This window comes from Corapipo altera, unplaced genomic scaffold, assembly GCF_003945725.1.
Source record: "Corapipo altera isolate COAL_440 unplaced genomic scaffold, ASM394572v1 23, whole genome shotgun sequence".
Lineage (NCBI taxonomy): Eukaryota > Metazoa > Chordata > Aves > Passeriformes > Pipridae > Corapipo > Corapipo altera.
Genome location: NW_020884878.1, coordinates 5,981,594 through 6,008,839, shown reverse-complemented (window position 1 = coordinate 6,008,839; position 27,246 = coordinate 5,981,594). Strand labels below are relative to the sequence as shown.

General features: G+C 44.1%; 2 protein-coding genes across 5 annotated transcripts in view; one reads left to right on the top strand and one right to left on the bottom strand.

Moving 5' to 3' along the window:
• The window catches only part of TECPR2 (tectonin beta-propeller repeat containing 2), a 43,968-nt gene extending 35,855 nt beyond the window's left edge, over positions 1-8,113 (top strand). For 2 of the 4 annotated variants that reach the window (XM_027638252.1, XM_027638251.1), the window contains 3 exons: positions 4,396-4,537; positions 5,482-5,631; positions 5,884-6,183. In XM_027638252.1, coding sequence (XP_027494053.1) covers positions 4,396-4,537; positions 5,482-5,631; positions 5,884-6,041 — 450 coding nt within the window. In that variant the 3' untranslated portion in view covers positions 6,042-6,183. Of the gene's footprint in view, positions 1-4,395; positions 4,538-5,481; positions 5,632-5,883; positions 6,184-6,680 lie in introns of those variants that run through there. The other 2 variants (XR_003526782.1, XR_003526783.1) reach the window with 2 other exon arrangements.
• Positions 8,114-23,779: 15,666 nt separating this feature from the next.
• On the bottom strand, positions 23,780-25,703 carry ANKRD9 (ankyrin repeat domain 9). The gene is made up of 2 exons (XM_027638260.1): positions 25,654-25,703; positions 23,780-25,310 (listed from the first exon to the last, which is right to left on the bottom strand). Exon 2 carries the CDS (start codon positions 25,258-25,260, stop codon positions 24,385-24,387), a length of 876 nt encoding a protein of 291 aa, XP_027494061.1. The 5' UTR covers positions 25,261-25,310; positions 25,654-25,703; the 3' UTR covers positions 23,780-24,384.
• Positions 25,704-27,246: the final 1,543 nt, after the last annotated feature.

The following is a 27,246-nucleotide window of genomic DNA, read 5'->3' as shown; positions in this document are numbered from 1 at the left end:
GTTAATAGGGTCTTGATGCTGTTAGTCATGAAAATAGTCAGATTAGTGTGATACACACATAAGGCTCAACAGTGTGAGAAGTATCTCTTATGGGACCTTCTTATGGCCTGGGCTGGACCAGGTGAAGGCAAGGAGAACATTTGTGCTGCATGTAGCCACCAACTCATTCTAAAAAGGATTGGTCTTGGACAGACCAATAATGTTTTGTTTAGTCTTCCTTATCCTGGATATTTGCAGCAGAACAGAGATAGTGGAGGTTGGCTGGTACATGGACTCTCTGCTCCTGAAAAGTGGAAAATGTTCTGGTGCCTTTTTGTGTGTGTGTTTGTCTTTTCTTCCTTGACAAGGAAGTTGAACCATTGGGATTTGGGTTCAGCTGTGATCAGTAAGACAAAACTTCTGGGTAGGATGTCAGGGGACATGGGAGGGGGAGTGTATTAGTTTTTACTTTGGATTTTGTGTGATACTATTTTTCAAATGAAATCCTTACACCGAGGCTTGTCTCTCTGTGGTTTGCAGAAACAAAGGAAATTATTTGCACAGAATTATAAAGCTAATGGACAGCTTGATAAATATGTTTAGCATAGACACTGTGTCTTGATATCATTTAAGAATTTGCTGGTTAAGTGATTCCTTCTAGTTTACTTCATTTTGTCAGCATTGTTTTCTTATGAGATGGGTGGGTACTAGCAAGTTCTTTTTTGTTGCTTTTATTTGTAGCAGACAACAAAGATATTCACAGCTCTTAGTATGTAGTTTTAGTGTTGAAAAGTACATAGTTGGCAATATATGACCATGGTTGTGATGGGAAATCCTTCATATAAAAAGACAGAGAGTGATTGGGGTGTCTGTAGCCAAAGCACAAGACCAGAGGGCAGGAGGATCTGCCTTCTCTTCTTGGCTAAAACAGTCAGACTCTTTAGATTTTTAGAGTCTAGAAATTTTTGGCACCCCAAGTATAAGGAAAGCAATATTCCACCATTTTTTATCACATAACACTGGATCCATTAATGATCCATAACGTGACGATCTCTCTCAGCGTTGAGTATTGTAGGTAAATGTGGATAAAAGCAGATTTTTGTGTGTCAGCATTAGAGGAGGATAGCTGAGAGACTGGTGTGAGGCTCTTTAAAATTCCAAATTCTTCAGTAAATTACAAATAGGACATGTTTTACAGTCAAGGTATATCAATCTCATGGATCCTGTTGGAAGTTAAACCAGCTGAGAAAAGGCTATGCTAAGATAATTTATTAATTTTCATGGTTATCAGCCTCTGGAATGTTATCAGCAGATTTATGAATTTGCACAGATCTCTCTCTTTACTGCTATGAGAGAACTGCATTTAACCTTTAACTGGAGCTGTAGAGACTTTCTTGTTATATAGATTATAAAACACTTAAAGCATGCTTATGGTAATTCAAACTTAGTGAAACTAGGGGATATGTGAGATAATGTCAGCATGATTGTTCCAAAAAATGGTACATTATGTCAAGAAAATGTTAAATTAATCTTATTCACCTTACTGTGTTAGCCATGAGAACACCTTTTTGGTGTAGATGGTGGCTTTCTGGGTAAGAAAAACCAAAACAACAGAGGTCAAATCTCTGCAACAGGCTCTAAGAATTACCTGTACTTGGTTCCAACATCTTGTCCCTGGTTTGTGCCAGAAGCTGGTGTACATAATAATGATGGCAGTATCTGTCCTGTCCGTTCTGCCCTTTATTGGCTGTTTCACAGCAGAAAGGTGTGGGGGGTGGAGGTGAATTGGCTGGATCTCTCACAGTGAGAGTAACAGGATTGTTTTATTGGTGCAAGTTTATCAGAAAAGCTAAGTAGCCTGAAGAAGGAAGAGAAGCTGGAGGTGAAATACCCAGAGCTCACTTAGGGAAGCAAAGAATGAGAAGAATTTTTGGGCAAGCTTGTAGACACATTACTTTGAATTTCATGATTGCCATTTGTTTCTTAGATGTGTTGGTGCTGCAGAATAGGGGAGAAGTAATTGCTCTAAATATGCTTGAGCCTGCAGTGGTATCAGAAGCAATCTAGTTGAGATTCATGCAGCTCCTTTCATGGCACTCCTTTGGGGCATTTTGTCTGCTTTTCTTAGCCTCCACAGCCTGTAAACCTGTAGTAATACACAGACTTAGGTACTAGGTATAAGCACTCAGTAAGTAATTTTGGATGGAAATACTCCTCCAGTTCTTTCTCAGAGAATTCTTTTCTAGACAAATGACAGAGGAAGAGAACAGTGGGATCCTGACATAGGACAGTGGAGGGTCATGTGCACAAATCCCAACAGTTCAGCAACAGAAGTCACACCAAGCTGTTGGGTACAATTTGTGAACGCCCCTGGTTGGAACGTGAAGTGTATTGCAGGGCATAGGCAATTCATGGTATGGAGGAGATGGGGCAGAAGATCCTAAATCTGAGGAAGAGGTGACTGTTAGAAGAATGTGGTAAGGAGAAGGAGATAAGTGGATTTGAAAATATAAAATAAAATTTGAAAAAAAATATGAAAGGCAAAGGTCTCCTGGTAGTGCAGTGCTTCAGCCTGCATAAGGTAATAACTGCACAACTTCCTTACTAGAAAACATGAGACTGCAAAAGCAGAAATATGGAGAGGCATGTGATGCAGCTGGAAGCAGCATAGAAGTGAGGCACCACTCCATGGCAGTGGTGCGGGGAAGTGAGCAGAGAGAAATAGGGAGTGAGAGCCAAAGTAGCTGTAGAAAGAAGCAGAGAAGAAATGGAGGGGAGAAACTGAAACAGGTCCAGGACTAAGGAGCACTTCACTTCCAGTGAAGGGGCAGAAAGCCCAGAGGGGAAAATTGTGTGGGGTTTTGGGATGTTTTGGTTTTACTGTGGTTTGGGTTTGAATATGTTTGGAGGTTTTTAGTGTGGTTTGTTGTTTTGGGGTTTTTAGTTTAATACCAGTTGGAAAGTAGCTGGGCAGCTATGTATTCTGTGTAGTTAGTGCTTTTCAAGACAATTAGTGGCTTTACTTGTAAGTGTTCAAACTGCAGCCACTGTAAATTTACTGTGAGCAGAGGTAAACAACTGATCAAGCCTCTACAGCCTGAAGCTTCCAGTGGAGGGCAAATACCTAATGAGAGCAAAACCATGAGAAGATAGTCTGTTGAAGGCCTTAAAACCTTGAATAGACAGGATTGATTTGATGATGCAAGTCAAACTTGATTATAACTGGGTCAGACACATGTCAGCACCAGAATTTTAAAAGCAAAACCAAAGCAGGTAACTGTATGTACGCAGAAGACCCATCTGGGACTGGGTTGGGTCCTTATATACATATATATATATATATATATATACATGCAGATTATGCTTCTGTATTCCTAGGATTGTACATGCAAATTGCTGTTTATTCTTCTGTTTATCACAGTGGAAATTCAGCTTTTGCCTGTGAGGCTAAAGCAGGGAATTCAGTGTTGTTTTGTGAGGAGATGTGTTTCCGGGCATGATACTGTCTTCTGTAGTGCCTTTATTAGGCTGGTGTGGAGAAAAAGTTTTTTGTTTGTTTTTGTTCGTGTTTTATTTGAAGAACATGTTTTGCAGGACATTTGCAAACATCCAAACCTGTTGGCTGATATATTTTGCTACAAAACGACCATCATTTTGATGTCAGTGACACTGATTTTGAACAGTAGTTGAGGCAAATCTCCATAGAAGCAGATGGAGTAAGGACGTGCCCGGGAGCAGAATGGGAAGTGTGTTTCACTTGTATTTGCCAACAGGTGTTGTGGATCCTCTCCTGCAGGTGTGGCTGCTCCAGTGCTGCAGTGGTCTGCAGCGAGTTCCATGGTTGTATTCTTACAGAGTTCCATGGTTGTATTCTTACAGCGTTCCATGGTTGTATTCCTATAGAATGGAGTACAGGGAAGAAGACAGATCACCATTTCATTGCAAAGAGGACCCATTTAGACTGTAACAAATTGTACTGCTTGTATATGCTTAGAAATAAAGTGCAAAGTTAGTTATGTTAGGAAACCTTCAGGAAGGCAGGAGGAAAATACTGTACTTTGTGCATTTCATTGGAAGAGTTCCCTCCAACTTTCAATTGAAACATATTTGATTGGAACAGCAGTGGGTAAGCAAATATTAACATTATTAGGCTTGAATACTGAACATTAAATATGAATATCATTATCAGTAATTGAGTGACATTCATTCATATTCCTTTCTATTTAGAAAGGGATTGACTTCTTGGAAAAGTGATAATCTTGTACAGTGACATATACAATATCAGTTAGATTGCTCCCTGTCTTTAGTATCTGGTCAATATTTTACTGTGGATGTGTACTTCTGTGAGGAACAAGTGATACAATAGTACAAAGATGCAGTAGTTCAAAGTTTAAATACTGTGCTTAATTTTTATAGCCAGTAGGAATCAACTTGGTCAGCATTCATTCAAGTCCAAATGATCAGATGTTGTGGGCAATTGATAGCAAATGGAATGTCCATGTGCGAGTTGGAATTACAGATGAAATGCCTGTAGGCACTGACTGGGAACATGTACCAGGTAAAAATTAATGCATCAGTTCCTTGTTGTTTCTGCCATTTTCTCAGTTTTTGTTTTGTTTAGATTTTTTTTTTTGTTGCTTTTTAAATTGAATAGTAATGCTTAAATAAAATATTTTTTCTGGCAGTCAAGTGTTTGATAAGGGTTATCTTTTAAAGAGAACCTTGGTTTTACTTAAAAACACTAAGTAGTTAACTGGGAGAAGTACAATGGTTTTTAGGCTGCTGCCACTGAATTAATAAGTGGTACAATTCCCTTTCAGATAGAACTAAAGCAGAATTCCTAAGCAGTAGGAAACTATTTTGCCATGGAAAGTTTTGTATTTAAATGTGGTATCACACGGGGTTACTGTGTAGATGTGGGTAACAAAAACCTAATGCTATTTTGCACATCTCTCTACTAATCCTGAATGCTGGATGTGTTGTGGATTAGGTAGTTACACTTTTGCCTTGCCTGTAAACAAAACTAAATTTTAGTTGTTTCTTTCTAAATAACTGTGCATTGACACTGTCTGCTTTTTAAAGATTTGTCACTGCATAAACACATGGCACTTAGTCGCAGAGTGCTTGTGAAGAGGCGAAGAAAAAGTCCACAATATCTGTAATATTCACCGGTTTTAGACAAGATTGTAACTGTTGGATTATTCCCCATGTGATAGTAACATACAGTGGAGGCTCCAAAAGTGTGTTACGAAGGTCCTCTAACTGGATGTTACTTGTGGCTGTGGCCACATAATAAAATGTATCCACAGTGTGGCCAATAGATGCAGAATACAAAATACAAACTCTGCAATTAGAAAGCTTTTTCGGTCACCAGTGCTTCATATAAGAGTATATAAAACTATTACGGTCTTGACGTCTGCTCTTAGTGAATTTTTCTGCGAGTATATTTAGTCCCCAGGAAAGCCTGTGATTTTTTTCCTCTCTGTGTCCAAATCTCTGTAGGTTTGCAGGCTTGCCAGCTGGCCATAAGTACAAGGACCGTTTGGGCACGGTGTCCCAATGGAGATGTAGCTCGTCGGTACGGCATTACTGACAAGAATCCTGCAGGAGACTACTGGAAGAAGATTCCTGGAAATGTCTCACGCTTAACAGGCAAGTTGGTTCTGCATGAGAGTCTGTCCAAAACATTGTGATGTCTGCTTTGACTTCTCCCTGATGGTGCTCAGGCTGGACCATATGCAGGGAGAGCTGCATGCTCTGTGAGAGTTTCACTGAGCGTGCTTTTATCACATTAGTAAAAACCTTCTCTGGGTATAATTAGGAAAACAGCTACAAATATTTATTTAATGTTTATAATTGGAACCTGCTGCCTTAATTAAAAGATGGATAATTTCTGCTTTGCAGTGACCCCTCTAGATGAACTGTGGGCAATCAGTACCTCAGGATCCCTGCTCCAGCGCCTCACTAAGACCTTTAGCCATTCCCATAGTTTGCAGAAAAATAATGACACTTCTGTTTTGCTTCACCCTGATGATTTTGAAGATGAATGGGAAGTGATATGAAGTCTCTCAAGCTCGTGAAGCAGTGAAAAAAACAGGACAGAATTTCTGTGATGTATGTACAGAATATTGGATCTAAAAGCCACTCATATTGGACCTGTGATATTAGCACTTTTGTATTGAAAAACTGACCTGTTAAATAGCCCCCAAGCTGTGAGTTCTGATGTTTGTTACATTATCTTTTGGGAGACTCTTTAGATGTGGCATACTGCAATTGTTATACTGTATTACTGTAGAAGCTCCTTTGGAAATATAACCCTTAAGTTAATCTTACTAGCAGTGGAAGTGAGTACTTCACAGCAGCATGCACACTAATGTACTGATTTTGAGAAGGAATTCTGTTGCATTAAATATTTCTCTACAGCAGAAACACTAAGCATTTCTCAATTTCTTCTTGTACTTGGAACTCCAAACTGATGGGATTGCTCTCTGACTGTTGTACATACATTTAGAATTATTTTTCCTTGCAGCATGGAAGAAAATATGGTGAAGTATTTCTTAGTAAGACTTGAGACGATCATGATTACACAGTATTGGTGTTGAAATTAACTTAGTTTGATCCATTTCCACATAAATATTTGCAAGGCTATACTAACTTTCCATTTCTTGAAATTTCGTTCATAATTTGGCTTCATTCACAAGGGAGAAGTTTGGATTACACCTGATATCAGGGGGACTTTCACCCATTTCCATAGCCATCAGGAAGCTGACAGATTTTTGGGGGTAAGTCCCAGTTTGGAATAAGAAGAGGTCGCTTGTTGGGTTTGTAGTACAAAGCAGGAATGTAAAGGCAGCTTTCATAATTCCTGTTGTGCTGTATTTGTGCCTCCAGCCAGTGCTTTAACATTTGGACTCATATTGTTTTGAGTACCAAACTTAGATGTATTAAGAGAAAAAGTGGTAATAGAATTACCTATATATCCCGTTAAAAATTGTGATATTGTGAGAAAATACTTAACAATATTCTGATTTTTAGCTATGTTAGCTAAATTTTGAAGTGTCTTATATTTAACAGAGGTTGCAGCAGGAGTATGTGATGAACTGGGAAGTAACTTAAGTTAATAATTGCAGCTTATTTTTCTTTATACTAAATCTTCTTTGAAAGATACCTCATCTTTTTTAAGCAATAGAACTATAGATGAGAGAACCTGAGTTCACTATGTAGGCAGAGGAGTTATTTTGTGTTTGTTCTAAGCTTATAAATCATCAGAATGTTTTAAGCAGCTGTTAACCAATACTGTAAAAGAGCCAGCTTCAGAAAAGGCCAAGAGTTGACAAGTGGGGATGTTTCTGTTTTGAGAACTTAATACACACGGAAAAGGATGTGTTTTCTTTTGAACCTCTGTTCTCTTTCAGAACAGTTCATGCGTGTACTGCACTAAACTTGGAACAAACATGGTGCAAGGTGAGAATGTGAATCAGTGGAGAGAGAACCAAGTTATGTCACCTTTTTTTTAGTAGCACTTGTGATATTGGCTGTGAGTTCTCAGCCTGATCTCAGTCTTACAGGGAGGACAGATTTGTTTCCCTTTTACAGATGATATGTTCGCTTCTTTCTTGTTCATCTGTATACAGAGATTACCCCAGAGGGTTTTTTTAGCCTGTCTGGCAGTGGATGGTAATGGAATCAGCTTGTGAAGTAACCCAGTATGTTTTATGCAAGCATAGCTTGGTGTCTTGAGGACCCTAAAGAAGCTGAAATTCAGCTTAAAAGTATCTTGTGGCAGCTCCTGAGTCAATCACTTTGGAGAAAGGACACGAGTACTTCTCTGTGCCCTGCCAAGCACCAGATGCTCAAATACAATGGCATTATTTAATAGTGATACTTTTGTATTACATTTTTCAAAGTCATCTTAGTAATGGTTTGAGCTTGCTAGTTGTTTATTTACTGTATAATACTGTTCCTTGCTATGGTCATTAATATTAAATTGATGTCAAGAGCTCTTATCAGACTACTTTTTAGGATAGCTTAAATAAAATTAGGATGGATTTTTTTACTTTTATTTCTGTATTTAGGTTTTTGGTTTTGTTTGTGCTTTGAGACAAGTGCAATAAACTAGATTTTTAAGAAATAAATTACTGTGGTAAGAGTCATCTGTTGTATGATTCACAAGAGAGTTCTCTGTGTCTGGAAACTGTCTTGTGAAAGACAGGCATGCTTATGAAATCCCTCCCCTAATGGTACCCCAGACGATATGGTAATGACAGTGTAAGGACCTGGATACTGTAAAGTTTATTTCATGTATTTTTTTAATTATGACAGGCGTGTCAAACCAGCAAAATGGTCATCTTTCAAGGAAAGAAAATTAAGCACTTCTCATATTTGAATATTAAGCTTGTTGCCTCCATATTAAGATGGTTTTACTGTAATAGAAGTAAACAAATTTCTTTCCTTACATGCTGAACAAAAATTGCATGTTAAATATCTTAGCTTTCAGTGAAAAATATGCATGTGCAGTCCCAGCTAGAAACTGTTCAAGCAGAAAATGGGTGATTGTACCATGTGCTGTAACTGCACCCTTCCTTGAATTTTAAATTATCTGAGGACTTCCTGTGTTTCTGGCCTTTAACTGGAATGCAGCTGGGCCTTACAAGAGAGCACCTTGGCTTCACTTCCCAGAGGAGAGAACTGTTTCCTGACAGTCAGGACCTGGGTAACTTCACACAAGAAAACATAGCAATGATTAATGAGGCTTCTGACTCTTAAACACACTTCCAGCCCCAGGAATCCTGTTCAAATTCAAATGGCAATGTCCTTGCTAATTATCATAGCTTTTATCTTGACAGACTGGTTCAGCTGCTTCTCTGACTCCTACGGGGAACTGGTAGTCTCCTTACAGCACCAGCTCGTGTCTATTATGCAGGAGTAATCCTTATGTCACAGCTTAAGGAAAATGACTGTGATGAGTTGTTGTGAAACAGCCATTTTAGATATATAAGAAACTCTTGATTTTCTTTGTCTCACAGCAATAAAAATGAATAGGATCATGTTAAAGGGTACAAAGAAAATCTTTTGCTAACAAGTGTCAAAGAAAATGCATTAATGGCTTCAGTAAGATAGAAGTGTTGTTATGAAACACTGCTGCTACTAAGAAAAAATATATTGAACACTTAGGTCATTGTCTAAATATAGCTTTAAATATACAGCTACAAAGATTCACATTTCTGTGGCCTTTGTACCTGTTCAAAGAGTGTCTGATGCAATGAACAAGCATTCCCCCTTCTTCTCCACACACTTGTGAACATCAGAAAGTTTGAACTCCATAACTCCACTACGTTACTTTCCAATAGATGAGTCCTGTCAAGTATTTTGAAGGCGCTTGTGGGTTATTTTAGACTAGTGTGGCATTCTGGCTTATATTTTTTAAAAGTCACTTAAATGAGTGAGCTGTTGCTAGTTGTTTCTGCTGGAGTTCTGGGTAGATTTCAAGGAACAACCTTGAGACAGCTTTTCAGTAAATGCTGTTCTGAGTGTAGAGGCTTGAAATTCAAGTGCTTGTATGCCTATGGCTGGGCCTGGGAAGTTAGCAATTAGTAAAACATAGTGTATGAAGATATGGAGATCGCATTACCTCGATGTAAATTCTCTGGTCTTCAGTTTTTACATAACCCGCCCTGTCCAGATTCCATCCCTCCTGTCAGAAGCAGAGAGATAAGATCTGGATTGAGGATTTCTAGTGGCAAAATATGAGATGCAAGCTTTTATTCCTTTTGCAGCCTTTCTGAAAGTTGCGTGTTGGAAACAGTATTATGGTGGCAAGTAGCCAGCAAAGAAAGCTGATGTATCGAAACAAAGTAGATCACCCTGATTGTTTAATAATAAGTTATTGCAGTTAAATAACTACAATAGTAGTTAACCACTCTCACATCAGCAGGACAGAAGAGAACTTGTAATATAGAGGACTAAATTTTAATTACTGGAAAGCGAAAGTTGAGTTGCAGTCATTATCTTTTGTGAATTACTAGAACCAAAGCTCCACTGATAAGGATTAAAATATCTGGATGAATGAAATTATCTCCTTAGTCTGCTGAATAGCAATATCTAGGTTTATCAGCTATGCATTTCTTATCACTTGAATGGGTTCAATGCAGGAAATGTTTTAGAATATACTGTGGCTGGTATCATACTGGAAGCTGTGTAAAATTACCATGACGATTCCTTTGGTTTTTGAGTCTGCCTGACTTGAAAACTATTTAAATACATCTATCAAAGTTGTTATATTAACCATAAAGTTAAAATCCTGCTTGATGCTAGTGGAGGAAAAAAGTATAGAAAAAGTAAAGATCTGTTGAGAATCTTTATGTTTTTACAGATGGTGGACTTTTTATATACGTATATATATGCACATATATAAAAGATTTGCTTTTTGTTCTCTAAAACCTAATACAGTGATTATAAAGTACCAAAAAATACTAAATCTTCCAAACTGAAAAATGCCCTTTCCATCTTGGCCCTCACAAATTACTTTAAAATATAGTGATTTTTATAGTTTTTGATTCTCTGATAGAGGCACTGAATAGTGCACAACTGAATAGCAGTGAGTGGAGCTGCAGTTATGAATTAATCTTTCAAACATTATTCACTATTTCTGATATAGAAGAAACCAGTGTCTTATTTTTCTGTTTTAATATACTTTTTCTCATAGCCTCAGCTGAGATACACTCAGAGCAGATAAAGGAAGGAGACTTCAATTTATAGCACTTCTGTTTTGAATCTCATATCCAGATAAAATATACTTAAGGATGTGTACAGAATTTTATTGATGTCCTGTACTTATTGTCTTGAGTTTGCACAAGTTGACCGTGTCCTTTATTTGTATTCAGTGGACCTGCTGTCTAATCAGTGTGGTGAGCCTTGGCTGGGAGCTCTCTGCTGTTAAGGGGTGTGCAGAAGTAACTTGTGTATGGAATGGAGAAGTGGCACAGGTGTTATGTCTGTTAAAGCATGAAATGAGAATACTCGAGAGATGACTCCTTGCTGAGGCTGCTGTGTTTTGCCTAACTAGGGGCTGGATGAATTTAGCTAAGCTCTGCTGGATCAGGTGAAAGATCAAGCTAACTGGATCTCTCCCAGAAAAAAAATAAAAGCTTGGGAGGAAAGTTCCAGGGAAGCCCCCAGCGGACTGCCTGGCACGTGTGCCTGGCTTACAGAGCAGGGGGATATGTACAAAAGAGAATGAATTTGCTTGAGCTGCAGAGGAAAAACTGCAACTACCAGCAAGAAACCCCACAATCCCCGGTTGTTCTAGGGAACAGACCGGCCAGCTGATCATGGGAAGTGCAAAGTAAGTAGGGTAATTGCTAGAATGACTGAGATTTTACTTGCTCAGCTCCCACGCTTGTCTTGCTAAATCCGTTTTGTGCCTCAGCAGATGGGCTTTAGTCTGTTCCCTCCATGAGCCGCACCCAGCGCTCCAAACTGGGAATAAAAACATGTGAGTGGTGGATCTGCACTTTGTTCCGTGGTGCTGTGGTGCAAGTCAATCCTTTTAAGTTAAGGAGAACATGATAAATGATCAGTGGAACACTTTGAAATAACATGTTTTGCACTGTTGATTCATTTTATAATTGCTGTACTAATAATGCTGACCTTGTTAAAAATCGATGCCATAGGTACCTGTGTGGGAGATCTGTCGGGCTGCAGGTCTAATTAGCTGGTTACTTAAAGTACTGTCAACATGGGGTCTGTTTAAAGCAACAACAAAAACATCTGAAGTACGTGTTTGTCTGTACTAGGAATGGATACACTGGGAAGCTGAGTCTTGTTGCTTTCAGGGCCTCCTAGCTGCTTTTCATACTGTTCTTTGCTTAGTGGAGAGATCTTTCTCCTGCTCTTCCATGCACAATTACATGTTTATGTGGCACCCATACGGAGCATTCCTGGGAGGAAAACTCAGGAGAGTGTAGAGGCAGTTCTGAGCACCTGCTTTCCTTCCTCCCCATCTTCTAATTGCCATAGGACAGGAGTTGAGGTCCAGGGAGGTAGTGAAGCATCTCTTCTTACTTTAATTTTTGTTTAAATAAAAACCCAAAGGTTAAACCAGCAGGTTTTTGTATCAAACCTTGCCTACAGTCCTTTGCAGCATGCTTTTCACCATTCCTGGCTGCTTGCAATATAGTAACTTCTTAAACCCGATTTTAATAGAAGACTTTCAAGACAGAAGGTGACAGATGGTTGGTTGGGTATTTTCTTTTTTTAATGGGCGAGATGAGTTTTCAAAGCATACTGAGCCAGGTGAGCTCAGCTTTCACTTAAAAGGCCATGCTTCATTCAATCCCTGAGTTTCGCAATCAGACAGCCAGTGATTTCTCAAAGCCAGTTTTAGAAGCAGGTTGGCATCTATTTTGCTGTCACCTTCAGAGACCTAAAGAATACTACTGTCTCTGCAGAACTGTGCTGCCAAGAGCCCAGATTTCAGTGTCTCCCTCAGCGTGTTTGTTCTGGGCAGCATGGACAGGCTCGTCACCTACATAGGATTCCCTGCCTGGTGGGTTTTGCCAGCTACTGTGGTGAATAATAGAAATCTTTTGCAGATCTTGGCAAATACGTGGTTTCTTAGGTCTGTCTGTAAGGATTCTTGCTTTAGGTCTGGAGTTCCCTGCTGCAGATCCTAAAGTGAGCCAAGGTGGAACACATCAGTGTAACAGATACATAAATCTCATCCTTGATCAGTTATTACATGTGAAATCTTGTTTATGCTCTCTTCTTGATGAATTTCACCAAATCTCGTGCAATGTTTCATTTTAAAAGTTAAAGAAGTTATCATTGAGGGGAGAAGCACAGCCCTTGTTGTATCTACCATCTACAATTTTTTTAGGACATTAATGAGTGACAATGATTTTCAGCTTGAAATCAGTATTTTGAAATCCAGTGTGTAACGGACCCAAGAATTAGGCCCCTCACCCAGATAATTTGCATATTATTGTCCTATTTACATTCTGCATTCAAGATTCTTACCTTTCATTATTGATCTCTGTTAGTTTTACAGTTACTAACTTGTACAGAGTGAGTAGATGTAAAATAGCAATTCCTCAGATTCTGGAGTGTGTTGTCCTGGGTCACCACTAAAACTTCAGATTTTCCTGCACTTTTTCCATCAGGCTTTTAATGAAAAGCACTGCAGAAGTTGTACACTTCTGTAAACAAATGTGGCCCTGTTGTCAGTGCTTGATGGAGCATCTTCGAGAATCACTGTTCCATAAACACTGCTGCAGTGGGAATATGTACATAGTTTTTCCAAAAAGAATAAATAATCTGACAGCTATTTAAAATGAGTTTACTTTTGTTTATTAATACTGGTATAATTGATGTCTTAGCTTGTATTTAGCCATTTTCCCAATAGCAGAGTTGCAGTATCTGAATTCAGTTGTCATGTTAAGCTCAGGAAGAACTGGTCCCAGTTATAACCATACTGTGGTGACTAGGGGAGAAAAACATTTTTGTTTTGGACTATTTTGAAAAATTATTTTGTGAAAACACAGCCAGGCAAGTAGGGAATATTGGAACTCTTGTCTTTCGTATTTAGTCCTATATGTATCCATGGCAAAGCTTTCATTACAATGGATCCTGGATATGGCTTCAGGAATATTATTAGTAGGATCTAACACTTTGCCATATGACATCCCTGGAGGCAACTCTGCTTCTCTTCAGCCAAGTATGGGATGTTTTTGGAAGCCATCCCAAGCGAGTGATTTTGCAAAATAAATGCATCTACTTGCTATGATGTGATAGCCAGGTACTGAGTGTCTTTCTTCTTTGGTAATGACTCATAAGATTTTAACATGGATGACACTTGGGGAAGGAAACATGTTTTTTTCCTCTCTTTATCCCAGTGTCTCTGCTGTGGTTCACATAAAGGATATCTTTGGAAGCAGGTCTGTGCCACTGGTTGGGAAACAGGAGCTTATCTTTTTGAAAGATAGTCAAGTCACGGGGGGCCTGTGTTGTCGGTTTTGTGTAATGTTTGCAGTTTTGGTCCTGGTTTGGGGTGAAGCTCTTCTGCATCATGTAGAGCTAATGTAGTTTTGTTTCCCTCTGATATTGATGTGTTCACATCTAGGTTACTAAAAACAGCTGGAAGCACCTAAATTTCATAAAAGATGTTCTGAAAACCAGCATGAGCAGAGATAATGCTCCCCCTTGGAGAAGGGGATGAAAGTGGAAGAGCCTTTAAAGAATACCTGCCTTAATCCATGGTTGCTCGGGAGAGCAGAGGTAAGATGATGGTTTCAGGGATCACTGAAGAGAATAATTCTTATCTATGGAAAGAAGAATCAGGCTTAATGGCAGGAAACATTTCCTTATAATAAGACTTAGTAGGTTGTGCTGTTGTCAGGAAATGGTGGCAGTTCCATTCCATGAAGCCTTTAAGATTGGACAAAGGGAACAATCCCTGTAAAGAGAAAGGGATGAGAACATCTATTTATCAGAGCCATTTAATGTTTTGTTGCTTTGCTTGATTCTTTTATGTAGGTGATAACACCTTGTTTTCACTTTAAGTACTCTTAGGTCCTGTTGTGTTCTGCTTGGTAGATCTGAATGGCATTAGCCATTAGGAATCTTGAAGGTGAAGAAAATGTGCATCTTTCTTTGATGTCATTTACACCGAATCACAGAATATTCTGAGTTATAAAGGACCCACAAGGATCATCAAGTCCAACTCTTGAGTGAGTGGCCCATACAGTCACTTGGTGCTGTGAATACTCAGCATTTCTGCACATCAGTCCTCCAGCAGTTCTCATATCCTTGAGAACATTCAGGGCTCATTGATGGCCTGTGTGAAAACAGGGCTCTTTATTGTAGAGGAGGCACAAAAGCAATGCAATCAGCTGGCTAATAACACATGTAACATCACCTGTAATACCTGTAACATAAAGGGGTTTGTTTGTTTTTATTTTCAGAATCAGTATGTCAAGAGCATAAATAAGAGAGATTAATTTGACCACTGATGATTTGGCATTACAACAGTATGGAAGATTTGTGAAAGGAAAATGGTTAGACTTGTGTAGTAAATCCATTTTTGTCAAGCTCTAGGTGCTGGTTCCAGTAGTCTTTCTCCACAGAAGTGATCCATCCACAAGTGGATGCTTACATACAGTCTTTGATTTCAACAGGCCTGAGCTGTGTGATGTAACCCTTTTACTTATTACTGGTAATCGTCTCCAAAACCAGCCATCTTATGTATTTCTCCCTGTTTTCTTGTGGTGGCAGCACTTTCCAAGGGGATGATCAGGAGTGAATTTGTTTTTACCTTAGGGCAGATTAAGACGGAGAGGAGGCAAACAAGAAACAGGGGTAAAAGCTTTGCTACTGACAGACTGACTGTGGTCAGGCAGTTCCTAAAAGCTGCTCAGAAAGGAGCAAACCTGAGTGGTGAGCAGGGTGGGGTGACCCTCGCTGACCAGTTCAGCAGAGTGTCACACTTGGAGCTACAGTGAGGATGTGGGATTCGGAGCAGCATGATGATCAGAGCAGGTACATCCTACAGCGATAGAAAAGTGAGCAACAAACCAATAAAGAGTTATGTTTTCCCATAATTCCATAAAGGTTTATGTTGCAGAGGCTGGGGATCTAGGAAGGCAGGCAGAAATGCCACCAGCGTGGTGTTAGTTTCATGTTTTGATACTTCAAAGAATACAGGTTCCCCATAGGCTCAGAGCTCAAGACTTGCTGTCACAGGGCGTGCCAGTTCTTTGCTAGCTGAGCTAAAAGTCATGGGCTCAGATAGCCAAATTGGATTTTTTCTTCCCAGACACCAGCTAGAGAGGTAGGACACACGCCATTCTGCCACACCATATTTAATGTCTAGGTCATCGAGGCCACTTGTGGTCAACATGGTATTAAAACAACGTTTGTTATGTGTCCTGTCTGGAAGGGTGTCTCCTACAGGGTCAGCTGCATCAGTGTCAGGTTTGGATCTGAGTAAAGCTTCAGTGTAGCCTAATTAATGAATAGGGCCTGGTAAGGTCACAGTCCAAAGCAGGGATTTGGTTGCATAAAATTCTATGCTTTTGTTTCAACAAGGAGTCTACACAAGATTTGTTTGGTATCTGAGCAACCAGTTTCTAAAGCATCAAATCCCAAGAAGGAGGCAGGAAAGACTTCTTTTGATTCTGGAACAAAAGACTTCCGAATACCCTCCCAGCTCTGTGTCCTTGGTTTGGTACAGTACAGTGCCACTTCCCATGCATGAACTGCAAATGCTGAAAAGGTGAATAGATGCAGATCCAGACTAACAGCTGGGACTTGTTACCTCCCAGAGTGAGTGCTCAGTGCTGCTTAGCACCCTCTGAAAGGCACAGCATTTGCTAAGCAGAGCTTTTCTTTCTGAATTGGAGGTGGGCAGAACCAGGCTCTGTGTCACTTCTTCCCTCTTCTGCTTGGCTTTAGCTTGGAAAATTACTCCTTCACTATCAGGGCTGGCAAAGCAACTCACTTCTCTTTTTTTCTCCTCGCCTCATTCAGCTGAAGTGGAAAGAGGATGGGAACACATCAGAGTCCTGCTGTTTGAGCAGAGTGTTGTGGTTCTCCTTCTAGCCCCAGGGGGCTTAGCTGCACAACAGAGAGAAACACCTGCCTGGTACCAGCAAAAATGCTGTTTGCACGTGCAGCATGGACCATTGCAGGGCAATGTCTGCTGCTAGCTGGCTTGTGTTGTGAGTACCTGCAAGACTTGAGGATTTAAAGGCCACTGCAGGGCCATATTGAGCCAGAGACCTCCGGTGATAAGAATATTTGCTGATATTACTGATAAGAATATTTACTGATGTTACTGATAAGAATATTTGCTGATGTTACACAGAAGAAGCTCGAGCTCAGAAGCTGGGATTTAACTGCTCTGTGTCTCTCTAAATTGGCAAGGGGGAGTAGATGTGATTTGAGTTGGTTGTTAATCACGTGGGCAGTGGCTCAGTACCACAGGCACATCGTTACTAGGCACATCTAAGCCCTGACATAAGCACAGCTGATACCGTGTGGTACCAAAGAATTAGGACCTCAGGTTCTCACATTATTCATGATAAAAGTGTTGTGGTGCTTGGCCCCACTGTCTGCCTGGCCATGCTGTCTTCCCAACCCCTCAGCTGCCTCCTAGTGTGTGCTTCCACAGGGGCCTGATCTCACTGGGGAGCTGGGACTTACCCAGTCCCTTCAACAGTGAAGGACAGGTTGGATGCTCTTTGCCCATTACCATGCTGGTAGTGTGCTTTCCCTGCATCCTAAGACCAGGGGGATAGAAGGGGTCAGTGGCAGACAAGAGTCTTTGGACAGGCTGTGCTGGTAGAGAGGACTTTATTCCTGAGAGAAAGAATGGAGGGTGGAGTGCCTCCCACTGCACACCCAGTCTGGAGTGACAACCCTCAGGAAGAGTCATAGTCTCATAGAGACCAGACTGACTGGAGCAAAGGATTATGAGGAGATAGACCTTGAGTCTTTCACCTAGAGCACAATGGCTGATGGGATGATAGGCTTGCTGACCTACCATGAAGGTTGGGTTGAAGTTGTTGGGTGTGAACTGGCCATCTCTGGCTGACATGTTGTACAGAGTTCCAACACCGCAGCCAGCGTTCTCCACACTGAAGGCAGCCTGGGTGATATGTAGCTGGCATTTCACTTTGAAGGAAATTGTCTGGTTTTATCCTTCAAAATATTCTACCTGATGAGTGACTCAGTGAGTGACTCACCTGGTCTGCCCTTCCAGCAGCTCACAGCTGTCACAGGAGGTGTTTTTCTGCCACGGTGTTTGTGGTCTAACCACAGCCCTGGTGCTGCTACTGGCAGGGAAAATGAGGTGGCAGCAAAGCTGAGTCAAACCTTGGGCATCTGAAGGAGGAGGCAAACCCAAGGGAGTGCCAAGCCCTTCCCAATGGCATATGAGTGTTTTTGCCATTGCTAGTGCTGGGAGCTCTGCAGGGACTCTGTGGCCCTGCGGTGCTCTCAGCAGTTTTTGGAGGCTCAGGGTCACAGGGTCACAGCCTCACTCCTGCTGGGCAAGGCTGCAGATGTGTTACACAGAGCGATGTGCCCATCTCCTCACAGAACCAGTGGGCAAGCAGTCACTTCGGTCACCTTCATTACTAGTTTGGGACTTTTATCCAGCCTGCCTTTGACCACAGCCCTGACTGAGCATGTCATTAACAAGAAACTGAAATCAGTTTGAGTCTGCATCCCTCTTTCTTGGCACTTTGAGTCACTAACCATCATTAGCTTTCCTTATTGCAGGAGTTGGAGAGAGCAGGAGAGCATTAGCAGATGGTTTTGGAGGAAAGCATGTTCAAAAACTCAGCTCCTCAAGGGACTTGATTCTCTCTCTTACTGTGAATTAGAAATTACTTATCCATTTAGGCTTTGCTCTAAAACGCTGCTGCAAACATTGTCAGGGAAATGACATCACATGAAAAACAAGAGTGTGATGTAGTATGTGTTTACTAAATTTATTTGCCCTATTAAAAAGAAAAACCCTAATGATTATAAAATAAAGCCTGAATATTAAGAGCATGATGGCAAAAAAACACCCCTTACATCAAAACAGTAATTACCACTGGGGCTGGAACAAAGGAGCAGAGGGACAATTTTGGGCAAAGGAGCTTTGCTGGCTGAGGGAGAAGATGGGGCTGCCCAGTCTTCCAAACAGAGTCAGGGTCTGTGGACACTGCCTGATTACTGGTGGGAGCACAGACAGTTGGCCCTCAGAGCCATGAGGCTGTGGGAGAGGAGCTGTGGTGCTCATGGCAAAGGGTGCAGGAATCAGTGAGCCAAGTAGCAGGGAGGGCGCTGCCCTCGGAGCTGGAAGCTGCTCCCTGTCCTGGCTGAGGCATGCAGCCAAGTGCTTTCTGCCTGGAAGTCTCTTTCTGCTCCCTTGGCCTCCTTCCACTGCTTTCCACAAGGGACCCTAAGGGAAGAACTTGGCTGGCCTCAATGCCTTGTTCATCTCCCTCTTCATATCCATGGAGCTTATTGCCGTTGTGTTTGCTTTAGTTGGGGAGCACAGGGTAGGGGAGACTGGCCCATCGTCTCCCTTCACATCCCAGGTATGCAGGTATCTTGCCGTGGCTCCAAATGGGTTGCAGCAGGCCTGAACTGCGGAATTGGGCTTTTCAGGCCTAATATCCTTTCCTGAAGGAGAAGTGTTGATTTGCACTGTTTCCCATTAAATTTGTAGTACAGGGAAAATAACTTTACAATGGCTGGTGTGACTGGAGCTCACCCACGGTCCTGACTTACTGGCTGAGACTTGCTGAAACCTTGCTCACAGAGCTGAAGTCCAGGTGTGGGACAGCTCAAAGTCCTTTTCTGCCTTCCCTGCTTCTCTGAATTGGGTCTCTGCCTCTCTCCTTGCTGACTCAGATCCAATTTGGTCCATTCTTGCATTTGCATTAGGAAATTAATTTCTGTCACAGAATAAGGAGGCAGGGTTGATGGCAGGGGATGTTTTGGGGTTTAGGGACAGATTAGGTTGAGGTTAGATGGATGGGACCTTTGCTTGGCTCAGCCACAAGTTCCACAAAGAGCCTTGGATGCTTCACAGTTTAAAAATCTATGAAATAGGGTTGAATTTAAAGCAGATGCTGTCAATCAGTCATATGATAAGCCCAACATGGGAACTGCTGGCCTGCATCATACACAATTGAGATTAGATGACTGGACTCTTCTGGCTATAGCAATAATTCCTAACCATAATGAGTTCCTCTTTGTTTGAAGATTCTAAAGATTTGCTTTGTTGATTTATGTGATTTTTTTTTTTTCATTTATCGACTAAACCACTGGGCAAAGAGATACCAGTAATTTCAGAGGTCATCAGGGCAAGTGGGGACAACCTTTCTACCCCAGCTAAACTTGGATCCATTTCTTGTAGAAGCAGTGAGGATCTCTGATTTTTTTTTTTGCAAACTATATTTCTGTTTTCTATGACTGCTGAGTTAGGTTTTGTGAGGGAGCTCGGCTCCTTCTGCTCTTGTGCTATACATGCAAATGTACCTGCATGGTGGAAAGAGCAGGAGTAAATCAGTGCAAGCAGCAGCCTTGCAGCACCATAGATGTGATTCTTGTGCATGATAATAGAGGACAGTTTGATGTGGTCTGAGCGAGTCATAAGCAGAGCTTCTCTTTTGCATGTTGTAGGCGGAGGAGGAAAGACTGCTGAAGCCAGGCTGGGAATTAATGGTGGTGTAGCCTCAGACAGGTGCTGACACCAAGCAGTGATGGGAATACTGCCACCAACTTAGGTGTTATGAAAGTTGGTTTGCAAGGATTTACAGTGTTCTTTAAATATTGAGCATATGGCACAGGTGCCTTGTTTGCCCAGACGGGATGATGCAATGCACAATGATTTGCTGATGTCAACAGATTTCTTATATTGCAAGTCAAAAACCCATATGGCTTGAACACCAGACATAGGACAGATAGGGATCAGGAAACAAACCTGGAACGCTGGCCCATTTCTGCTATCTGTCTTCCATGCCTCTGTGCCAGATCTTACTATTTTAAACTTTATTTTCAAACCAGCCTATAATTGCAGCCTTACCTATGGCCAAGGCCTCTTCTCCTGGCAGGCCTTGTGCTTGGTTTCCTCTTTCATTTTCTCCTTTACTTAATGCCTGTCTCAGTTTGCAAGGCTTGTCTGCAAGGAGGAGTCTGTTCATTAACAGCTCCATTTCTTTCCCTGTGAAGCTGTTACGAAACCCTTACCTGTTTGCAGCAGATATTCTTTGTATGGTCCTGAGTGTGAAGCTCATGTTAGGCTTGATATTCCATATCTGTGCATATTCGTGAAGCAAGTGATTTTTCAGGTGTGCTTAGTATTGGCATCTTCTGCCAAAATTAAGCACTGCCCACCTCTGGCAATGCTCATACCAGGCTGTGACCATGGCAAGGACAAGGATCCAGCTTGTATGGCAGGACAGTATATCAGAGACAAATGTTATAGTAAGGGATTTTTTAGACTGCTTGAACCACCTAGTTTTGTGTTTACAGAAGTTTGAATTCTTTAACTACTTAATATTTTAGGTAAAATAAGACTTAAAAATCACAAATCCATCTTTTAAATGAGTTACTCAAAATTACAGTAGACGTCATCTCCTTCAGCAGACTCTAGACAGGCTAAACTTTGGGAGCAGCAGAGAGGAGTCAATTGCAGAGTCAAAATTAAAAGTAACTCAGTACTTCCTCTCTCCCCTTGCTTTCTGAATGAAAATGTTTCAGGCCTTTTTTACCTGTCACAGCAAATAAAACCACTTTGTACTAAAAGGTGGGTAGTATATGAATATTTTGGTTTTAAAGTGCTTGAGCAACCCATGGGAAATATTTATTAGATTTCATCACTGATGATAGAAAGTAGTTTTCATAATGGAAAGCAGTTTTTTAGAGGACTGGCTGTAACTAAGCTTTTAAGGAATGCTGGCTCTGTATACTGCATTACATGCTTTTGAAAGCTTTTCCTACAGATGAGTGATTTGCCTTGTGTGACTACATTAACCTATGCAGGTAAGACAGAACTTACCTTGCAGGTAAGACTTTTAAGTATCTCCTTACCCCTGTGCTCTCATGGTGTTAGGACTTGGTGAATCTTCTTTCCCACACCCTCGTGGCCCAGCTCCTTGGCTCTAGCACCACAGTCCTCTTCTGCAGTGACATAATCCCTGTCTACATATGCTTTATTAAGCTTGTCAGTGGTGGTGCAACTGGCACTAATTGGCACTTTTGTTGGTAGCCTTCTCCAAGAGACAGAAAACTGAACAGGCTGTGGAGCCTGCACTCCACTGTGCTCCAAAGGTGGCAGAGGACAGAGACATGCTGGCAGGTCAATCTGAGGAAAGCTGATGCTGCTATTGCTTGATGTATAAACAAAGGGCTTCTGTTTCCAAAGCCAAGAAGCCTCAGCCTTTTTCCAAGCTGTGACTCTGTCTGAAAAACAAGCCTGGACCCAGTTGGGTGAGTGATCCATGTAGTTACCAGTGCGGTTTGCCCATAGTTCCTCTCAGCCCCTCCAGATGAAGCATCGCAGACATCAGCAAGCCACACACAGTGAGGTCCGTCTGTGATCTCCAGCAGAGTGAACCCCAGTGTGGGCTCAGCACTAAGTCTGACTTCTGTCCCAGAATAACAGGAAGAATAGCAGTTAGCTGGCTTTGGACCCATCACAAACATGTGGAGGGGATCTGTTTTGTTTGTTGAAATGAATTACCCCAGGGCTGGTGGGAGGGCCATAGGGAATCACAGGGCAGCCTTTACCTCAAATTCATGTTTTGTTAAGGGCTCATTTTAAGGTGCAGGATGTCCCGCCCAGCCTGTCATGCTGTTCCAATGTGTAATTACCCTCACAGCTTGGGAGCAGGAGCATCTTCCAGCACTCAGTTCAACTAACCAACTCCCCACTGCTGAATCGCATTATGTCTCTGTCAGCAAAGCTGATAAACATTTCCTCCCACCTCCAGCTCTGTCTCTTCCCCCACCTCACAACACTTTGCCATGTGCAAGTTAGACCTGACTGCTTTACTATTTGTCTGTAAGTGGCTGAGGGATTAGTTCTTTAGATTTCTGTATTTTTATAATCCACAAGGTAGCTGAAGAGAGCAGTTAGAATTGTTCCATGCTTTCCAGCAAGGGAGCTGAATTTCCCATGGTAATTAGTTTAAGCATGTATCAGCTTGGTTTCTTGGGAAAAAAAGGAACATTTGCTCTTCTAGGAAACATTTTCAGTGCCCTTAATCTAAGAATAGCAATCTTCTTTCTGTTTCTTCTCAAATTTCAGAAGTATGGATTATCTTTTATTGTGCTGCAGTATGAAGATTATTTTAGATGAAATACCACCATGTTGTGCTGAAGGATGAACAGCTTATAGTGCCTCATTCTGTGGTTTTCTCTTATTTTTGCCTTAACCAAAATTAATTCACAAATAAAGACATTTGTGCCTTGAACGCGGCCTCTCCTCTCTGAGCGCATCAGTTCCTTGATGACCCCAGAGGGAACAGCAGTGCTGAAATAGTTCAAGTAGCAAACAACTCCTTGGCTATGAATTTAAGCACTGAAACAAAACCCTCCAGTTTCAATGACAACTTCCAAGAACAGAGCCAAAGCTCCAGTGCTGTGGCCTAGGAGATTGCTATCAATGCAGTGCCGGTGGAGCAGGCGCAGCTCCCTGCAAAGCACGCAGGGACAGTGCCAGTTCTACAGGGACTGCCTGGAATGCTGTAAAGGTTGCAGAGCAAAGAACTGAAGCTGTACCCTTTGCTTGGTCAAAACAGAAGTATTGGAAGCAGGACGTTACCCCTAAAGGGCTTTTTGATCTGGAGCAGCTGTGAGGGTTTTTTTTTCTACCTTGGGCATCTTAGAAGGGATAGTTGGGGGAAGGTTGGATATCTAAGCTACTCCTCTGGTACCCAGAGAGGACACGAAGACTGCTGCAGTGCTGACAGCTGAAGCTAAGCCTGCTGGGGAGTGGCAGTGGAGGGACCAGAATCCATAATCCATCCAAAAAGCCATGCTCTAGAGTCCTGTGCCCTTGCCATACCTCCTTAAATCCCTCTGGGAATAGCAGAGAGCAGGCACAATGAGGTTGGCCCTCCTGCGGTGTGTTACCCTCTTCACCCTGCAGCAATCACACAGAGGGGCTCCAGGGTCCAGCCCTGCCAGGGCAGGAGCAATTTTGGCCAGAGAAGTGTGTGTACTCCAGGTCTCCACTGCCTGACAACAAGCACCTTGGTCCTCCAAGGAGGAATAGAGAGAACTTTAGAAGGAAGCCAACTGTTATTTATGCGTATTTTAAAATATATTTTGTTCACATGCACATCTCTGGCAGGCTTGTTTAGGGAAGTTGTAACAGTATCTGGCATCTCTTTGGTCTTGTGTACAAGATGAGGAAGTTTTCATCTGTGCCTTTAAAAAAACCCCGCATCTCTGCCAAGATGTATTAGGAGAGCTGTAAAAAAAGGAGTCATCCTGTTCCAGGACGGCAAGGCTTATGTAACAGGGAAATCCTAACAAAAAGATACTCCCCCACCCTGCACACACTCTTCCAAGGCACATGCCACTCCAGGGTTTTCAGTTGCTTGATTTGTATTTTGATCACATCTGCCACTGGTTTATTCAGATGTATTTACAAATATGTTCTTCCACATATCCTCATTTGTACATGCTATAGAACATCTTTATAAAATGCAGCATGGCCCTCACCTCATCACAAGGGTCTTTAAATAAAATATACTGTAAAGTGCCAGATATAATTCTTTTAAAAATACAGTTCTCATTAAAACAGATACTTGGCCACTGCATTAGCAGCTTTGTATACTGATACACTTTTAGCACAAGTCTATTTCTGTCAGGTGAGCGGGAGGCTCTCATACCGCCCCTCTAGCTCTCCAGTTTCAAGTCCAAAGGCTTTAGAAAATGAGGCAGAGGCAGATTGTCCAGAGCCTCTGGGAAATGCTCAGGTGAAATGGTCCTGATCAAGACACGCATGGCTCCGACAAACAGTGATGGGGGAGCTAAGCCCACCAGGCACTGGAACCTGTTCTCCCCCAGGAGGTCCTGCCACTGCTGCCGGTTGTCCAACAGTTGCTGTTTCATCGCAAACTGGAGGTCCTGAGGCACGAAGAGGAAGAGGCAGTCGAGGCAGAGGAGCTTGGCACGCATGTTAGCCGCCGGCATGTGGGAGATCTGCTGCAGCAGGGTGTCGACGGGGGTGTTCCCGGCGCTGTCCCGCAGGGAGGGCGATGCTCCGTGCCCGAGCAGCAGGAGCAGGCACTCGGGCCGCACCAGTTCGCAGGCCATGTGCAGGGCTGTCTTGCCGCCCTCCACGCGGCTGCAGCCTCGGCGGTCCAGGTGCCCGGCTCTGTCGCCCGGCGGGAAGGCTTGGATGGCCTTGAGGATTCGGAAGAGGATCCGGACGCGGTTGTAGCGGACGGCCATGGCCAGGTGCGGGGCGGACTGGCAGCAGCTGAAGCTTTGGCTGGGCACGGCCAGGGCGCTCTGGGGGAACTTAGTCAGCAGGTGCCGGGCGTAGGGCTGGTGGTCGTGCACCAGCGCGTAGAGCAGCGCCTCCGAGGGCGAGTACACGCTCACCTTGCCCCCGTCCTCCCAGTGGAAGACCTCCATGGTCCGCATGTCCTCCAGGAACCAGACGGGCAGCAGGTCCCTCACCGCCTGGTAGAAGGCGAAGGAGGATTTCTTGCACTGCTTCTGGGACTGGGCGCCGCAGCCGCCGACCCACCGGACGCTCCAGGGCATGGCGGGCGGCCGGGCTCCGCCGGGGTCTGCCTCCCACCATCGGCCCGGACCTGCGGGAGCGGACGGGCGGTCAGTACCGGGATGCTGACGGGATTCCCGGGGCTGCGGCAGCGACTGGCCGGCCCGCCCCCCCAGCCGCCGCGGCACCTCGGTGCAGGAGACACCCGTATCCCGGTGCACGGGACGCCCACGTCCCCGGCGCACGGGCACCCGGTACTGGGGAACGGTCTCCGCTCAGCGCACAGGACGCCCACGATCCTGGTGCACGGGAACCCGGTACGCGGAAACGGCCTCCCCGCGGCGCGCAGGACGCCCGCACGCCGGTGCTCTACGGAGAAACGGCCTCCCCCCCGAGCGCACGGAGACCCCTCGCCCCTCCGTCCCCCCGCTCACCTCCCCGCCGGTCCCGCGGTGCCGCCCGTGCCGTGTCCGCCGCAGCGCAGGGGCGGGAGGCGGGAGCGGCGCGCGCCGCCGCGGGGCCCTTTTATGGCCCCCCCCGCGCGGGCGGTGAAGGTCGGTCAGGACCGGGGAACTGTCCGGCCGCCGCCGATTGGCCGCCGCCCCGGGCGCCCCGCGCGCCCATTGGCTGCGCCGGGAGGACGGGGCCCGGCGCCGGCGCGCGCGTCACGCCAGGCAAAGTTCCAAGAAACTTGGCTGAGGGCGCGGAGTCCCGGGGGGGCGGGGCGGGAATGCCGCGGGGCCGGGGCTGGGTTGGGGGGGGTGGGACGGGGATTGGGGGCGCGGGGTTACAGGGGCGTGGGGATCCCGGGGTCTGAGGACATGGGGGCCTGGGAGCATGGGGGTCCTGGGGGCATGGAGTCGTGAGGGTCTGGGGACATGCGGTGCCAGGGATGTGGGATCTCAGCAGGACGGGAGCCCTGGGCTCCTGAGGTCCCAGAGGTATGGAGTGCAGTTACATAGTGTCCTGGGGATATGGAGTACTGGAGATAAGGGATGCAGAGAGCAGAGAGCACAGGATCCCGGGGTCATGGGCTCTTGAGGTCCCAGAGATACAGAGTGTAGGTACGTGGTGTCCTGGGGGGATAGTGTTCTGGGGATATGGGTTTCTGGAGATAAGGGGTGCAGGCAGCAGAGAGCACAGGATCTTGGGGTCCTGGGCTCCTGAGGTCCCAGAGGTTTGGAGTCCAGGTACATGGTGCATGGTGTCCTGGGGATATAGGGTGCTGGGGATATGGAGTTCTGGGCATAAGGGATGAAGAGAGCAGAGAGCATAGGATCCCAGGGTCACAGGGTCCCAAGTCTGTGCCTGGGGCACACCAGGGCCTGGACACATGGGTCAAGGGCATGTGGCATCTGGGCCACAGCGAGACCTGTGCACAGGGGCTGTGGGACAGCCTGGCTCCTGGGCATAGGAGGCTGCAGATGTGCAGTGCCTGGGCACATGGGTGGAGGGCAGGCGGTGTCACAGCCCCCGCCCATCCTGGCAGGGCCCAGCCTGACCTGTGCCAATCCCCGGCTTGTCCTGCCCATCCCCATGAGTGGCTCTGGCGGGAGCCTGGCACTGGCACTGCCCTTCAGCCGGTGCACGTGTGCACACATGTGCTTGTTGCTAAACTTGTGCCTCTCATATGTCTCCCAGACATTTGCCTTGAAGGTTTTGGCTACAGAAAGGTAAAGAGATGGCCATGGTGTGGGGTGAGCCCAGCACTGCCTACAGCTCTGCACCAGGGACTCGTCTTGGGCTCCTGCAGTCCCTTGGCCCTAGAATGTGTGTGTACAGGGAACAGCCACACATTGGGAAAGCAAGTGCCGGCATTACTGGGATCTGCTCTCTCATAAGGCCTCCTCACTTATAGCAAATCCTGGGATCTGCTCCACCCTTATCTCCACAAGTGGGTTCAGAGCATTTCCCTCCTTCTCACTGTGTGTTTGACCCCAGTGTCTGCCCTGCTTGCAGCCACTGTCTGCTCAGTCAGAAAGATCAGACTCTGCAGGTGGGCAATGCCAGTCACGGATGGGTTCATG

What these genes read in the sequence shown, in the direction of transcription:
- ANKRD9 (XM_027638260.1), bottom strand. Translation starts at nt 25,260, where the DNA reads ATGCCCTGGAGCGTCCGGTGGGTCGGCGGCTGCGGCGCCCAGTCCCAG.